We start from the raw sequence: 17318 nt of genomic DNA, 5'->3' as shown, positions 1-17318 counted from the left end.
TCCAACCTCTGCTTTAAACACCTCAAAGGAAGGAGAGGCCACAACCTCCCAAGGGAGCCCCTTCCACTGTCAAGCAGCTCTCACAGCCAGAAAGTTCTTCCTGGTGTTTAGTCGGAATCTCCTTTCTTGTAACCTGAAGCTGTTGGTTCAGCTCTCACCCTGTGAAGCAGCAGAAAACTTTCTGACAGCAGAACGGACTCCCTCAGAAGGTGGCGGACTGAAATTTTTAAACAGAGGGCCGTCTGTCAGGGATGCATTAGTTGTGATTCCGACACTATTTTTTTATTTCTTTTTTGGTGGGGGGAGGTTCAACTAGATGACCTCTGGGGATCCCTTCCAAGTCTGTTGTTGTTTAGTCATTTAGTCGTGTCCGACTCTTTGGGACCCCATGGACCAGAGCACGCCAGGCACCTCTGTCTTCCACTGCCTCCCACAGTTTGGTCGAACTTATTATGGTAGCTTCGAGAACACTGCCAACCATCTCGTCCCCTTCTCCTTGTGCCCTCCACCTTTCCCAACATCAGGGTCTTTTCCAGGGAGTCTTCTCTTCTCATGAGGTGGCCAAAGTCTTGGAGCCTCAGCTTCACGATCTGTCCTTCCAGTGAGCACTCAGGGCTGATTTCCCTAAGAATGGATAGGTATGATCTTCTTGCAGTCCATGGGACTCTCAAGAGTCTCCTCCAGCACCATAATTCAAAAGCATCAATTCTTCAGCGATCAGCCTTCTTGATGGTCCAACTCTCAATTCCATACATCACTACAGTGGTACCTCAGGTTAAGTACTTAATTCGTTCTGGAGGTCTGTACTTAACCTGAAACTGTTCTTAACCTGAAGCACCACTTTAGCTAATGGGGTCGCCTGCTGCTGCTGCGCCGCCGGAGCACGATTTCTGTTCTCATCCTGAAGCAAAGTTCTTAACCTGAGGTACTATTTCTGGGTTAGCAGAGTCTGTAACCTGAAGCGTATGTAACCTGAAGCGTATGTAACCCGAGGTACGACTGTACTGGGAAAACCATAGCTTGAATTATATGGACCTTTGTTAGCAAGTTGATGTCTCTGCTTTTTAAGATGCTGTCTAGGTTTGTCTTCCAAGTCTATGATTCTACAATTCTACAAAAGGCAGCTTTGATTTTCCTCACTCAGAGTATAAAAAGCAAAGAGTCCCTCTAACTGGGGGTGGAAAACATTGCACACCTGTATCCTCCACCCTGGCCTGTGAAACTTTCCGAGGTCACTACAGGCTCCCTTGGAAGGTTGTGGCCTCTTCTGCCTTGGAGGCTTTTAAGCAGAGGTTGGATGGCTCTCTGTCAGGGATGCTTTCTCTGAGATTCCTGCATTGCGAGGGGGGGGGGTTGGTCTAGATGACCCTAGGGGTCCCTTCCAACTTTACGATTCTGTGATACCTCGTGCGGCCACCAGGGGGCCCCGGAGGTTGCGCTGGGAAAGACAGGAAAGGGGATCCCGTCCTGCCTTAAATGATCGACTCTGCAAGGGGCTGCCTGGGCTTCCCATGCATTTTATTTTGCACGGCTTGTGGGGCGCGGCTGTCTCCCTGGGGGAGCCTTGCTGCAGCCCCCGGTAAGTTTCACAAAATGCAACTAAAGGGTGTGTGCATTTTGGGGTGTGGGTGGCTGTGCATCTGAGATCGGGTTTGCAAAAAGGGGGGGGGGGAGGGTGCCAGCAATGTGGCCTGTTTATTTCTGTGTCCAGAGGTAAGATCCGAGGCCCTGAAATTGGATACAAGAAGCGTTATGTCCTTGTTGCCATTTTTAATCTCCACGGGTCTGTGAAGCGAAGGCACTCACAAGCAAACTGATCCGCGGGTGCATTGATATTAATTTTATTTTTTACCTGCTCAGAGCTACGTTTCTAAGGAATAGGAGTGCACAGACAGGACTGCAGTCCAGCCCTTTTCTTTTTAATAAATGCCAATCCACTCGAGATATTTCTTCTTCTTTTTTAAGCCAATTCACTTATTGTAATTTTTTATTGCCAGAAGCAGATGTTCAATAGGGTGAAAAGGAAATCAAGAAACCAGGCTGTATGGAACAGTCTTGGGTCTGCTGCATTTGGGAACAAAGGCGATCAGAAAAGACAAAGACATGAAAAGGCTGTCAGAGAGATTCTGGGAGAAAACATTTCTCATACATTGCCTCTAATGTCTTCTGCACCTGGGGGAGAGATCTGCTCTGAGTTTTTGGATTCAGACCTTCGGACCTTTCTAAATAAATATAAATAGATCTGTCTTCCAGGCACATTTCTTTCTTACAGGGATGGGGGGGGGTGACCCCAGGCCCCCCAAAGGTTGTGGGGCTCCCAACTCCCATCAGCCCCTAGGCTGCGCTGCCTAGTGGTCAGGGGCGGATGGGAGTTGTAGTTCAACAGCATCTGGCGGGTGCTAGATTGTCTGTTTTTCTAGACTGGAGTCGTTGTCAGGTGCCCAAAGTGTTGTTTCTGTTGTTATTATGGTTTTGATTACATGCCTAGTTACCTCATATCCTTTCCTCAGTTTTTGATCACAGTATATTAAAGCCGCCCTGTGTATGTCGTGGATTAAAACGGGCCTGGCTGAGCTCTACCTGGTGTTGGACTTCAACTCCCATCAGCCCCTGAAGCCAGTTTGGCCAACAGCAGGGGCTGATGGGAGTTGGAGTCCAGCACCGCCTGGATGGCCACACAGACTCCCTCATCCATGGTCCAGGAGCAACATTTCCGCTTTGGGTTCATGAGGGCCCAGGGCTTCTGATTTCATGAATGGGAAGGAGACTGCTGAATCTTAATCAGCAAAACCAGTTGCTTAGTATTATTATTATTATTATTATTATTATTATTATTATTAATGCAATTTGTATACCACCCTCCATCCGCAGATATCAGGGCAGTTCACAACATAGAGGCCTGTAGTAGGAATGCCAGCCCTGTAGCCTGACTCCCGAGTCCTGGCTGGTTTGTGTCTTTCTGCTCCTACATGGAGTTCAGGGGCAGAGCAACTGCTTCTATTATTATTATTATTATTATTATTATTATTATTATTATTATTATTATTTTCATTTGTTTATTTTGCTTTCAGATCAGGGGCAGAGCAACTGCATCTATTATTATTATTATTATTAAAGGTAAAGGTACCCCTGCCCGTATGGGCCAGTCTTGACAGACTCTAGGGTTGTGCGCCCATCTCACTCTAGAGGCCGGGGGCCAGCGCTGTCCAGAGACACTTCCAGGTCACGTGGCCAGCGTGACAAAGCTGCATCTGGCGAGCCTGCACCAGCGCAGCACACGGAAACGCCGTTTACCTTCCTGCTATAAAGCGGTACCTATTTATCTACTTGCACTTTTAGGGGTGCTTTTGAACTGCTAGGTGGGCAGGAGCTGGGACCGAAAGACGGGAGCTCACCCCGCTGCGGGGATTTGAACCGCCGACCATGCGATCGGCAAGCCCTAGGCGCTGAGGATGTACCCACAGCGCCACCCGTGTCCCTCTATTATTATTATTATTATTATTATTATTATTATTATTATTATTATTATCATCATTATTATTATTTTCTTTGGCTTATTTTGCATTCAGATCAAAGTTTTACAGTCACATACCCAATATACAACATAAAAACAAGATTCCAAGGAATCTCTTGGACTTCCCTCCTCCTCTTTGTGGGTCCTATTGTTAGCCATTTCCTCCTGCATCTTTCACGATAATCCAAATCTTTTACATCTCTGTTATGTCCAAAATTCACCATTAAACTACAAGGGTTATTCCAGTCCTACTAACAGTTCTAACGGTTTACAGTGGTTTTTAAGATAAATTAAAAATTTTCCCTATCCCTTATTAAAATTCTGGTTTCTGATTCTTCCAGTCATTTTTGCCAATTTGGCATAATCCACCAACTTAATCTACCAATCCCTGGCATCTCCCATTAAATCAGGAACAGGGTACCTGTGACCCTCCAGAAGTTGCTGGACTCCAAATCCCATCAGCCACTGTAGCCAACGGTGAGGCATGATGGGAGTTGTAGTCTAATATAGCGGCAGATTCCAAAGTGCAGGGTCCCTTCATGAGTGCCGTAGCCACTCCCCCTTACAGAGACTCTCTTCCTAAGATGAAACGACCTTCATATGCAGTAATCGTTTAATTATGTGAACTGCCCTGATATCTATTGGTATAGGGCAGTATACTAATTTTAATAATAATAATAATAATAATAATAATAATAGTAAAGGTAAAGGGACCCCTGACCATTAGGTCCAGTCGTGGCCGACTCTGGGGTTGCGGCGCTCATCTCGCTTTATTGGCCAAGGGAGCCGGCGTACAGCTTCCGGGTCATGTGGCCAGCATGATTAAGCTGCTTCTGGCGAACCAGAGCAGCGCACAGAAACGTCGTTTACCTTCCTGCCAGAGCGGTACCTATTTATCTACCTGCACTTTTACGTGCTTTCGAACTGCTAGGTTGGCAGGAGCAGGGACTGAGCAACGGGAGCTCACCCCGTCGCGGGGATTTGAACCACCGACCTTCTGATCGGCAAGTCCTAGGCTCTGTGGTTTAACCCACAGCACCACCCTCTTCTTTCTTTCTTTTTGTCATCTTCTTTCATGTAGGGACTGGCCTTCCTGTTTTACGTAGAGGCAAATGACAACATACGCCGGCTTCGCTGGAATGTCTGTGAAGCAAGATTCTCAGCCTATTTCTCTTTTCTCAAAGACACTATAAGATGGCGCTGGACTCCATAACAGGTAAGACTCTGGCTGTGACAAGGATGGGGGATCTTTATCACCTCGAGGGCCACATTCCCTTTCAGGGGCCACATCCCAGTGGTGGGTAAAGCATATAATACCATTAAAACTGCCCCCTGCATCTGTGCCAATGAGGAAATAATCTGAATGGCACGGTGAACTAATAATTCACCGTTGACTGAAACAAGGATGCGAAGCCTGCATGGTCCTCCAGATATTTTGGTTGGACTACAACTCCCATCATTCCTCTCCTCTGGCTATGTTGGCTGGAGCCAATGGGAGTTGTAGTCTAGCAATTTGTGGAGGGCCACAGATTCCTTGTCATTCCTACTGGAATGGAAAACAATTCAAGCTTTGGAATGCAACTTAGTAATAGTCGTCTTTCTTCTTTGGTGACCACTCTTAGCCAAGCTAGACTGTCTTCCATGAACACGGTCTTAACGGTGTGTCCATAAATGACTGTGGAGGCCAGTTCTGGATCCACACGTCCTTCCACAGTGGGAACATAGGTTTCTGGGCGGGAGTTGATCACGGTGAGGGTTTGCCAAGCGTGCCTTCCTCTTAATACGTTTCTCCCTTTCGTCTTGAGTTTGAGTGTCTTCAAAGCCCATGACACCTTTGGTAAAGGCTGTTCTCCAGTTGGACTGCTCGCAGGCCAGTGTTTCCCAGTTGTCGGTGTTTATACTACATTTTTAAAAGATTTGCCTTGAGAGAGTCTTTAAACTGCTTTTGTTGACCGCCAGCATTGCACTTCCATTTTTAAGTTTGGATTAGAGTAGTTGCTTTGGAAGACGATAATCCGAACAACATGACCAGTCCAACAAAGTTGTTGTTTTTGTATATAAAACACACAGTAGTTGTTTTTTGTATATAAAGAAAACAAAAAAAATTCCCAGGACTTAATGCAATATATTTTTTGTCTACAAAAAATTGTTGTGCCCAAAGAATTAAATAAAAACTTCTGTAAGGCAATTCCTTTGATTGGATCATTTTTTCTTGCTGGTAAAAGGATGCAAGCTTTTGGATTTCACAGATTAGTTTCATTTGGCTGAAGAGATTGGCAATTTAAATTCTCAGCTATATGAACAATAACAGGTGCTATTACTACTACTACTACTACCACCACCAGCCTTTTAGAAGACATCTGAAGGCAGCCCTGTTTAGGGAAGCTTTTAATGTTTGACAGACTATTGTATTTTAATATTTTGTTGGAAGCCGCCCAGAGTGGTTGGGGAAACCCAGCCAGATCGGCGGGGTATAAATAATAAATTATTGCTATTGTTATCATCATCACTACTAGTAAAGGTAAAGAGACCCCTGACCGTTAGGTCCAATCGTGACTGACTCTGGGGTTGCGGCGCTCATCTCACTTTATGGGCCGAGGGAGCCGGCGTACAGCTTCCGAGTCATGTGGCCAGCATGACTAAGCCGCTTCTGGCGAACCAGAGCAGTGCATGGAAACACCGTTTACCTTCCTGCCGGAACGGTACCTATTTATCTACTTGCACTTTGATGTGCTTTCGAACTGCTAGGTTGGCAGGAGCAGGGACCGAGCAACGGGAGCTCACCCTGTCGCGGGGATTCGAACCGCCGACCTTCTGATCGGCAAGCCCTAGGCTCTGTGATTTAGACCACAGCACCACCCGCGTCCCTATCACTACTAGTACTACTATTAATAAAATTTGTATACTGCCCTATACCTGTAGATCTCAGTTAACCTATGGAACTCTCTGTCACAGGAGGCAGGAATGGCCACCAACCTGGGTGGCTTTGAGAGGATTAGACAAATTGCTCTTGTGCTCATGTCCTGCTTGAGGACTTGGCCAGTGTGAGAACAGGAGGCTGGACTGACCTGATCCAGCCAACAGGCTGTTACCTTGTTAAGAAGAAGAGATTCATATTTTTTAAAAAATCTTGTTGTCGTAGGTTGTGCTTCCATGACTGAGAGTGAGATTTCCTTACACCTCGAGCTCGCCGAACCCGGAGCCTCACCTGACAGAACCAAAGAGAGCATTTCCACGTCTCATGTGCCGGAAGATGCATCTGTAGATCTCACAGGTAACCCAATGGATCAGAGGAGGAGTGTATCCCAAGAGGGACTCTCAGCAGATGTCAGTGAATCGGAAAATGTGCAGGCGCTTGGGAAGGCTGGCAGACGCAAGCTGCGCATCGGGGAAAGTGCAGAGCCTGTCTCCCATCGCCTTAGACGTCAAAGAATCTACAAGCCAGAGAAAACCCGCAAATGCACGCACTGCGGGAAGCACTTTGGCTGGAGGGCGAACCTTTTGGGAGAGAAAACCCAGGCAAGGGCGACATGCTCAAGCTGCGGAGAGCTGATGAGTCAGAGCACGCAGCTCCCAGTAACCAGGAAAATGCGTAAGAGGGAGAAAGCGCATCAGTGCACTGCCTGCAAGCAGGTCTTTGTGGGGAGCTCAGAACTGGCTGTGCATAAGAAAGTCCACCAAGCAGAAAAGCCGTACAAGTGCCTGGATTGCGAGAAGCGCTTTTGCTCCAAGGCAAACATGCTCCGGCACCATCAGATCCATACCGGACAGAAACCGTATCAGTGCTTGGTTTGCGGGAACACCTTCCGGCAGCAAGAGCAGCTCATTGCACACGAGAGAACGCACACGGGCGAGACACCCTTCCACTGCGTGGTGTGCGGGAAGGACTTCAACAGGAAGTCGGTCTTCCTGACACATCAGAGAATCCATACAGGCGAGAGGCCGTACAAATGCTCCTTCTGCAACAAGCGGTTCATCCGCAGGGCCTACCACGCCATCCACGAGCGAATCCACGCCCGGGAGAAACGCTACAAGTGCTCTGAATGCGGGCAGAGCTTTAACTGGAATTCGGAGTTCATCGAGCACTTGAGGACCCACACCGGAGGGAAGCCCTACAAGTGCCTGGGCTGCGAGAAGCGCTTCGGCTGGCACTCGGACCTTATCAGACACCAGAGAATCCACACGGGCGAACGGCCCTACAAGTGCGCCCACTGCCGGAGGGGCTTCGTCCAGAGGGCGCAGCTCCTCTTGCACGAGAGGACCCACACCGGCGAGAGGCCCTACAAGTGCTCCTACTGTGGGAAAAGCTTCAGCCGCAGCTCGGTCCTCATCAGGCACCTCCTGCTGCACACCGGGGAGAAGCCGTACAACTGCCTGGACTGCGGGAAGAGCTTCTGCGAGAGGGCCCAGCTGGTGTCCCACGAGGTGACGCACGCCGAGGAGAAGCCCTACAAGTGCGCCGACTGTGGGAAAAGCTTCAGCTGGAAGTCGGCCTTCACTCGGCACCGGAGGATCCACACGGGAGAGAAACCCCACAAGTGCCCCGATTGTGGGAAGAGCTTCATTCGAACCACCCACCTTGCCACCCACCTAAGAACCCACGGGCGGGAGGCAGACAGTGATGCTTTAATTGGGGAGGGCATTTTAAATGAAGGTGGCGGCTTAATGTAGAATGAAGAATCCCTGTGAGGAGCGGTGGCTGAGACACGAGGGCAAATAGGGGGATGTCCCACCAACCTCGCCAGCCAGACTCCCAACTACCCGACTTCCAGTCCAGGGGGTGACAGCGCCGTCTGTCAGCTTCCTCTTTAGTCTCCATGTTTCCCTGGAAGAATTCGGCAGGGAAGATGGCAGGACAGAAATAGAATTAGTCGGCTCTGCCTGACATTGGCTCTCTGGCGCCACCTACTGTCAGGCTCCCTGTGTCCCACCCCACCAGGCTCAACAGTCACCATCCATGACTGCATACAGACAGATAGCCATCTCAACGTTTGAAGTTTTGGGCTGGCATAACAGAGCGCGACCCAAAAGCCCTCTGAATGCATCGTACCTCAGCCGCAAGTTCGCTAGTTGCCCTTGGCCAAGCGCCCACTTTTAAGAGCCTTGACTTCCCCATCTAAACACTCGTGTGAAGAATTCTGGGAACTGTAGTTTGTTAAGGGGGATGAGAGACATTAGGGGACACACACACATCCCGGCCGCCTATTCCCCTCACAGCGCCTACAATTCCCAGACCGATTTTCCAGCCTTCTTCCCAGGGAGTTGTAGCTTTCTGAAGGAGAATAGAGGGGATCTCCCAACACTCTTACAGTTCCTGGAGTTCTTCAGGAGAAGCCATGGCTGTTTAGAGCGGTACAATGCTGCTTTAAGTGTATCGTGCAGGTGGGGCCGCGCTGAGAGAATTAATATCAGCGGTATGCGTTTTGTATGGCGAGGGAGAATGAACCAGGTTTGGAGGGCAGAGAAGTGTGGGGTGGCTGAGCTGGGGTGGCAGGGCAAAAATTCACTGCAGCCCCTCAAAGGAAACTCCGCGCGAATCTTCAGGCCCAGAAGAGGAGCCATCGTTGCTGTTGCAGCAGACGGAGAGTCACATCTAGTTCCCAAGATTTGGTCTTATGAGTCAAAGGCGCTAGTCCTCAACATAAGAATGTGATGTATACGTCTCACTGTTGTTATTATTTTGTTGGTTATGTTCTTCTGTTTCCTTGTGTCCGATGCAGTCTTTACTTCTCTTGAGCTCATCTCTTACATTGCTTGATAAAGCTAGTTGGTTTACCTCAACTTCTTTCCTTTCTCACTCTGCCCCCTGTTAACGGGGCTGGGATACAAAGAACATGCAGGTTTTTATGCTGAGTGTAAATGTCACGGACGTGTGCTTGGAGTGTATCTGACACACAGACAACTTCTTAAGATCAGGACCAAGGAGAATCTGCTGGTATATTTTTTAGTTGAACTCAGATTTGCACAGCACTGATTGGCCAGTACTTGTGTAAGTCCTGAATTTTCAGAGTTGGGCTGTTGCACAGCATTGACTGACTGTCACTCGTGAAACCACAAACCCTCCCTGACTGGAACAGACTAAAAAGCTGCTCATTTAATCTGGGAGTATTATTATTATTATTATTATTAAATCAAAACATTTCCAGTCTGATCTAACCATTGAATGAACTTAATGTTGCAGCCCTAACTGAAACACACACAAACATTAAATAAAACAGATTATGTATTACAGCGTTCTGAAACCAAGGCGTGCTTTCCCATAGCAGCGGGGGACTCAATTTACAAATGGAACACACTCAACAGGAAGCGAAACATGTTCTTATTCCAAGGCAAAGTTCACAAACCAAAACACCTCTACTTCCGGGTTTGCAGCATTCTTCATCCAAGTTGTTCATAAACTAAACTCTTCTTAAACCAAGGTACCACTGTATAAAAGTCTTTTAAAACAATCAAAAACAAAAGCGATCTCAGCAGCAAGGCAAGTGGATTACAGAAACGGAGAGCATGTAACACAGGCAGAATTCAACGGGTGCTACAGCGATGGGTGTAAGCTTGCTTTTTGAATTTCTGCATACTGTGGTGCACCTGTTAGGAGACAGCTAGGGATATTAATACTACCTGCCAGCTTTCAATATAAACTTACCTTGACTGTGGAGAATCAGAACAAGAGATGTGGTAAAGCTTGACGTATCCGAAATGAGAACAGAGCGAAAGGAGGCTATTAATGCCCAGCTCAAATAAGAGATGAGAATCAGAATGACAAATTATTCTCCGGCTGAGATTAAAAATTTGTGCCAGAGAAGAATTTCAAGATTAACATGCCCTCCAGTTATTCAACACATGACAGTTTTGAAGGGAAGGGGTGTAGCTCAAGGAATGCCTGCTCTGGATGCAGAAAATCCCAAATTCAAACATAGGCATCTCCAGTTTAGGTCTGGGAAGGATTTCTGCTTGAAAACCTGGACAGCTGCTGCCAGTCAGTGTAGACAGTATTGAGCTAGATGGACCAGTGGTCTGACTCCGCATAAGGCAGATTACTACGAAGCTTCCTATCTCCCCAAGAGTTCCTCTGGAACCACTCCTAGCCACACAAAATGGAAATTTATTTTTGACAGGTTTTATGTGGAGAGGAAATTTGGAATGGGGTGTTTGGTACAGGCGGGTAGACGCTTGAATTTTGATTTTCTTGGCGTTGTGGCTCTGAGCCAAGACACTTTAGAGGCAAAGAGCAAAAGCAGCACAGGGAGGGACTTGGTTCCTGGTCCTTCGCAGATAGTCCGTTGCCATAGGATCTTGCACTGTCCCCTGGGAACTGCTGCCATCAGCCTCCAAGGATTCTTCCGTAACGCCTGAAGGACACTCCTTGCCCAAGTTGCTGCCCTTCCAAACCTCACCAGCTGCAGCTGGCATAGCATGAGTTTCCCAGGTGTCGACAGCCTCTAAATGCGGGGTTGCGACTCCCATAATCCCTGACTGGGAGTTGTAGTTCAGCAACAACTGGAAGGCCGTGGGCTAGTCCCCACAGCTACCGATAGTACAGTGGTACCTCGGGTTAAGAACTTAATTCGTTCTGGAGATCCATTCTTGACCTGAAGCTTTTCTTAACCTGAGGTACCACTTTAGCTAATGAGGCCTCCCGCTGCCGCTGCGCCACCAATCACGCAATTTCTGTTCTCATCCTGAAGCAAAGTTCTTAACCCGAGGTGCCACTGTACTGAAGGGAACATCATGGGCTGAAGGACTGTTCTCCATTACTTTACAGCATTAAATCAGTTTCATCCACAGATGGGATCTTGACTAAAAATGAGGCACCCGAAACACATCCCACCCAATGGTGGTTTCCCAAATTGTGGCTGGGTTTGGCGTTGTGCTTTTTAAGAGACCCAGGTTCAAATCCCCACCCCTCCCTCAGCTATGAAGCTCACTGGGTGACATTTTGTGAGGTAAGTCACCCTCATCTACCTCGAAGGATTGTTGGAAGGATAAAATGGTGGGGGAAACGGAGCCTCTAAATCAGAGTTTTCCCAACGGTGAGTCGTGACATCTTAGTGCGTCGATTGCAATGTGAAGGTCTGTCACGCGAATGCTCCCGGGGGCTAGAAAAGGGTGAGTTTAACCTCTGGTTTGCTAGTTAAACTGAATTAAAGGTAAAGGGACCCCTGACCATTAGATCCAGTCGTGATTGACTCTGGGGTTGCGGTGCTCATCTCACTTTACTGGCCGAGGGAGCCGGCGTACAGCTTCCGGGTCATGTGGCCAGCATGACTAAGCCGCTTCTGGCGAACCAGAGCAGCGCACGGAAACACCGTTTACCTTCCTGCTGGAGTGGTACCTATTTATCTACTTGCACTTTGAGGTGCTTTCGAACTGCTAGGTTGGCAGGAGCATGGACCGAGAAATGGGAGCTCACCCCATTGCGGGGATTCGAACCACCGACCTTCTGATCGGCAAATCCTAGGCTCTGTGGTTTAACCCACAGTGCCACCTGCATCCCTAAAACTGAATTACTGTGTCACAAAATGATGCATGTCTAAAAAGTGTGTCACCAACATGAAAAGTTTGGAAAGCTCTGCTTTAAATTCTTTGGAAAAAGAAGTCTATAAACAAATTTATTCCAAGTTGGGGTGTTTGTGTGTGTGTGTACATCTTATCTACATAGACCAAGAGTCTTGATTTTTTTTTAAATCATTAGGACAGGGAAGCCCCCTCCAGATGGCGCTCCGACACCAATCAGGCACAGCCAGAAAGGTTAGGGATGCTGAGAGTTGGAGTCCAACGGTGTGGCAAGACAACCAGCGTGGAAACATCCTGCTTTTGCAAAGATCATTTTATTCAGCTTAAGAAATAAAGCAGAAAAAGAGGCAGAAAGGTATTCAAAACAAAGCATATTTGTATTCAAAGCAAATCTAGAGATGAAGAGAGAAAGCGAACAATACCATTTTATAAAATAAAACAAAAAGGGATTAAAAAGAGCTATGCACAGGCAGTCGGTTTGTTTGTTAGGGTTGTTCAGTAATGTCTCCCCTTTCTTGCTAGTAGCGTCCAATTTTTCAGGGGAAATTCATGGCCTTAAATAAACCCTAGAATGCAACACAGGAACCTGTGGCCCTCCAAACGTGGTCTACAACTCCCATTATTTGTGACCATTTTCCATGCAGGCCGGGGATGAGAGCTGAGAGTTCAAAAACATACTGAAGGCTGCAAGGTCCCTGTGTCTTGCGTACACCAGTGAAGATTCTGGTGGTGCAGATATAGATCAGGGCTGGGGATCCTGTGGCCCTCCAGAGGTTGTGGGACTCCAAATCCCAACACCCTCCAACCCATGGTGGCTGCAGGCCTGATGGGAGTTGGAGTCAAACAATCCTCTGGAGGGTCACAATTTCACCTCCTATATTGCTGGCAGGAATGAAATGTGTGATTCTTCCTTCTGCGGTTATTTTTTTTTTAGGTAACCACACAACTTTCAGACCGCAGATTCCTATATTTGGGATCTAGTCAGATGCCACACTCCAAAGAGGCCTTTCCCAAATACCGGCATAGATTCTCCACAGTTATGTGTTTATCTGAAATAAGTGACAGAAACATCACACGCAGAGGGGGAATTACTTATTTGAAAGTGCACCTGTGCTTTTCTCCCTCTTTATAATCTTTTTCCAGTATCTGAAGCACGTGGGTGCCAGACTTCTAAATCCACTCTTCTCCCTGGCTTGAAAGCTCGTCACGTAAAGGGAGAATCCGACACTGAATTTCTGCTTTCAAAGGAGGCATCTGGGCCATGAGATAATGGTACCCACATTTGAAAAAGGGACTACTTCTGAACCAAGTCAATCTAAGTCAAGATTTGTTGAACTGGCGGTAGAGGGGAAAGGATCACTCAAGATCCCCACCCCCCAGTCAAGCAGCTCAGGAGTGGGGTGAAGGGGGAGGATGACCCTTCCTGTGAGGCCTTCAATAGCTCTTTAGGGCCTTCTAAGGCCAAGATGAGGAAATGGTACCCTGCCGTTGGGACTACAGCACCCAGCATTCCTGGGTCACCCTTGTGGGGGCTGATGGGAGATGCAGTTCATCAACATCTGGAGAGCCAAAGGTTGCCTCAGGAAGCACGGCAATGGTCAGGGATGACCCGAGTCCAACAAGATCTGGAGGGCACCAGGCTGGGGAAGGTTGCTGAGGAGAATTATTTCCTGGAGAAACTCTTTGTCCCTTTCACAGAAACTCCCATGATTCTTTGGGCTGGCGCCCAATTGTCTAAAACCGGTGTGAGGAACTACAACTCCCACCGCCCCAGTAAGCATGGCCAGTAGCCAGGGGATTGTAGTTCAGCAACACCCAAAGGTTCCTTGAACCTGGTATGTGGTGTTGAGGCAGAAATGGCAAAAACGGTTGTCCTCCCAGGTGTTGCTGGACTACAACTGCCATCATGCCCAGCTGCTCTGGTGTTGATGGGAAATGGAGTCCAACACCATATTTAAGGCCAGAGGTTCCCCATCTCTGCTCTAAGGCCTTGTCTCCACAAAGAATGGAATGAGGTGGTAGAGTCCTAAAGTGTAAAATGGGGCTGTAACTTCTAAAAAAATGATTCCTCACTTAACAAACTCCCTTGCAAGAAGTGGTGTGGGCTAGACTCTTCCCCCCCTTATCTGCTAGCTTTCTCCTTTCAACCAAACATATCTGTGTGATTCAAAAGGCGGGGGGGAGTGGTGTTCGACCCTTTTCTGGATTCTACCACCACATCCTGCTACATCTCTAAATTAAAGTCCAATTCTGTGCCCATTCCAGCAGTCTGGAGATGTTTGAAAAATGTATGTGAGACAGGATAAAAATGCCCCAGCAAAAAGCCTACCCTCAGCGTGACAAAGAGGAGACAGTTCACAGACGTACATATATATATATATATAAATAAATATCACATACACCGCTAGTTGAGACTGCTACCCAAGCCAGATGCTAAACAAGACAAAAAATTGAATTCATTTCCTACAATCAAAACGTAATTCGTCTAAAAAAGAAAGCCAGTTTTGCTTCTGTTCCTGGTCCATTCCTATTATGCTGCCACGGTCCCAACCCATTTCTCAGGGTAAAATGGCCGGCATGGATTCGAATCCTTTGCCGTGTGCCATCACATGGACCGGCACCTCGGCCGGCTCAGATTGGCAGTCAGTGCTATTCCCATTTTGCCACCCCAGCTTGGGTCCACCTTGTCCTGATGGGCAGTTCTTCATTAACTTATTCTGCAGAAAGCAAAGCCCAGGCGAAATTCATTTGCCAAATCCAAGCAACGTCGCAGTCCGGTTAGGGCTTGACAGCGAGGGGGTTATCTGGGCCAAGCCACAGCATAAATCAATGCTAAAATGGCTGCCCAATTGCCACGCCAAACCCTCCTCACCAGATAAAAACAAAATGAGGCAAGGGTTGAGGGGGAGACTAATGGGGTAGGCCTCAAACCACATCACCATCCCTCCTTCTTATACACAATCTTCTCTCCCCCCATACCCCATGCTTTCCTCGCCCAGTGGTCTGAAAATGTCCATTGTTTTGCCACAAGGAGAGAACCGTTAGGCATTCGGGCCTGTTCTTGCACAGACCTTTTCCTGCTTCCTGGGAGGCCAATGAAGAACATGGTGGGCTGTTGCTAGGCAGCAGCCTCACACCTCTATACCGCTCCTTCCTTACTAAGCCCAACATGGAGAAGGGAGAGCCGTAGGGCCAGAAAAAAAGAGGAGGAAAGAGAAGGAGGCAGTTAACCCAAAATGGAGGGGAGGGCTGCCCCATCCTTTTCACAGCCATGTTTGGAGACGGCAACCGTGCCCACCGGCTCTTCCTTCACTGACCAGACCAGAGTTCACCCTCAGCTGTGGCACAGTTCTTTGACGCCATCTTTTCATCTGAAAGAGGGTGCAAGAGGTCACCGGCCGAGAGGAAAGGAAAAAACGCTTCTCATATCTTCGCCTCACTTCCGTCTTCTCCTCCTTCTCCTTCTGCCGCCTCTAGGTAGGCCTCTCCAGAGGCTTGTGCGAGGTCAGCCATCAGACCCAGGTTGACGCACTCGGGGCATTTCTCTGGGCTCTCGGCGGCCGACGAGAAGATCTTCCCGCAGTCCGCGCATATGAAAGAGTTCAGGCCCAGGTGGCAACGCTGGTGCCGGATGAGGGCCGCCTTGGCCTTGAAGCAGCTCCCGCACTCGGGGCAGACGTAGGGCTTCTCGCTGGTGTGCGTCCGCTCGTGGGCGATGAGCTGGGAGCTCTCGCGGAAGCACTTCCCGCAGCCCAGGCACATGTAGGGCTTCTCGCCGGTGTGGGAGCGCTCGTGCGCCACCAGGCTGGAGCGCTGGATGAAGCCCTTGCCGCACTGCAGGCAGATGTAGGGCTTCTCGCCCGTGTGGGTCCGCTCGTGCTTGCTGAGGCTGGAGCGCACGCTGAAGCTCTTCTCGCAGTAGAGGCACTGGTAGGGCTTCTCGCCCGTGTGGGTCCGCTCGTGGGCGACGAGCTCCGAGGTCCAGTTGAACCCCTTGCCGCACTCCAGGCACTTGTGGGGCTTCTCGCCCGTGTGGGTCCGGATGTGGGCCATGAGGTGCGAGTTCTGGCTGAAGCTCTTCCCGCACTCGGAGCAGGTGTAGGGCTTCTCGCCGGTGTGGATGCTCTGGTGGCGGATGAGGTCGGCGCTCAGGCTGAAGCCCTTCCCGCACTCCAGGCACTTGTAGGGCTTCTCGCCCCGGTGGCTCTTCTCGTGCAGGACCAGCGTGGCCTTCTGGCTGAAGCTCTTCCCGCACTCCAGGCAGGTGTAGGGCTTCTCCCCGGTGTGGCTGCGCTCGTGGATGATGAGGCTGGAGCGCTGGTTGTAGCTCTTCTCGCACAGGAGGCACTTGTAGGGCTTCTCGCCGGTGTGGGTCCGCTCGTGCAGCTGCAGGTGGGAGCTCTGGCTGAACCGCTTGTCGCAGTGGGAGCACTTGAAGGGCTTCTCGCCCGTGTGCGTCCGCCCGTGCGTGTTCAGCGTCGACCGCTTGCCGAAGCTCTTCCCGCACTCGTTGCACTTGTAGGGCTTCTCGGCCGGCGGGGGTTTCGCGGCGCCTGGGCTCAGGCCCACCACCCCATAGCCCTTCGAGACCTCCGGAAGGCCCTTCTTCTGCAGGAAGCTCTGCTGCACGGCGAACTCGCTGAAGTCGAAGAAGCCCCTGCCGAAAGGGATGGAAATTGGTCCCCGGCTGTCCAGAGAGTGGCCCTCGGACGCTCCGGCCTGGCCGTCCCCCCGGGGGAAGCTGACCTCGTCTCCCCCCCACATCATCCGGTTCAGCTGTAGCCGCTCCGAGCTCCCCAGAGAAGGCTCCCCTTCCTTGCTGTGGCCTAACCAGCCGGCTGGAGGGACGAGAGCGTCAAGACAAGGAGAGAATTCATCAAACGGAGCAGCAGCAGCAGCAGCAGCAGCAGATTTGGCTAAGCAAAGGTAGATATTATTGCAAGCACTGTTTAGAAGCAAGGTTCTAGTCTTCATGGGTTGTATTTCAGACCCACTGCAATCTACGAAAGCGGCTAAGTATGAGGTCCGCTCATTTCAGCAGATCTACTCCTGCTGCAAAGATAGAACTGAAATCAAGCCGGCAACTTAAATTAAATTACCTAGTGGCAGCCAGTCCCTTAAGCTACTCCATCGCCGCTGCTGAGGAAGCCTGACTGCATTTGGCCATCCTTGAACTGACATCAACTAGCAGCCAATCCATCAGGCTACCTGAACTCTTGTTCAGCCCGGACACTGAGGTCCAGCTCCGAGGGCCTTCTGGCGGTTCCCTCCCTGTGAGAAGTGAGGCTAC

The 17318-nt window shown here is 49.4% G+C and overlaps 2 protein-coding genes across 3 annotated transcripts in view; one reads left to right on the top strand and one right to left on the bottom strand.

Moving 5' to 3' along the window:
- The window catches only part of LOC114592237 (uncharacterized), a 42600-nt gene that overhangs the window by 8481 nt on the left and 16801 nt on the right, over positions 1-17318 (bottom strand). The window contains exons 8-10 of the mRNA XM_077923571.1: positions 15454-16866; positions 10158-10162; positions 7505-7858 (exon numbers count right to left, since the gene is read on the bottom strand). Coding sequence (XP_077779697.1) covers positions 7505-7858; positions 10158-10162; positions 15454-16866 — 1772 coding nt within the window. The remainder of the gene's footprint in view (positions 1-7504; positions 7859-10157; positions 10163-15453; positions 16867-17318) is intronic.
- Positions 1420-9743, top strand: LOC114592261 (uncharacterized). Of its 2 annotated transcripts, XM_077922044.1 has the most exons (4): positions 1420-1579; positions 3072-3311; positions 4596-4730; positions 6657-9743. In XM_077922044.1, the coding sequence occupies exons 3-4, from the start codon at positions 4709-4711 to the stop codon at positions 8183-8185; spliced, it is 1551 nt and encodes a 516-aa protein (XP_077778170.1). In that variant the 5' UTR covers positions 1420-1579; positions 3072-3311; positions 4596-4708; the 3' UTR covers positions 8186-9743. The 2 variants fall into 2 exon arrangements, with proteins under 2 accessions (XP_077778170.1, XP_028576143.2); XM_028720310.2 differs by lacking the exon at positions 3072-3311.

This window comes from Podarcis muralis, chromosome 2 (assembly GCF_964188315.1).
Source record: "Podarcis muralis chromosome 2, rPodMur119.hap1.1, whole genome shotgun sequence".
NCBI lineage: Eukaryota > Metazoa > Chordata > Lepidosauria > Squamata > Lacertidae > Podarcis > Podarcis muralis.
This window is presented reverse-complemented; position numbering and strand designations above follow the sequence as displayed.

What these genes read in the sequence shown, in the direction of transcription:
- LOC114592261 (XM_028720310.2), top strand. Translation starts at nt 4,709, where the DNA reads ATGGCGCTGGACTCCATAACAG. An exon ending in GGCGCTGGACTCCATAACAG is followed by an intron (nt 4,731 to 6,656) that starts GTAAGACTCTGG and finishes TTGTTGTCGTAG; the next exon opens with GTTGTGCTTCCATGACTGAG.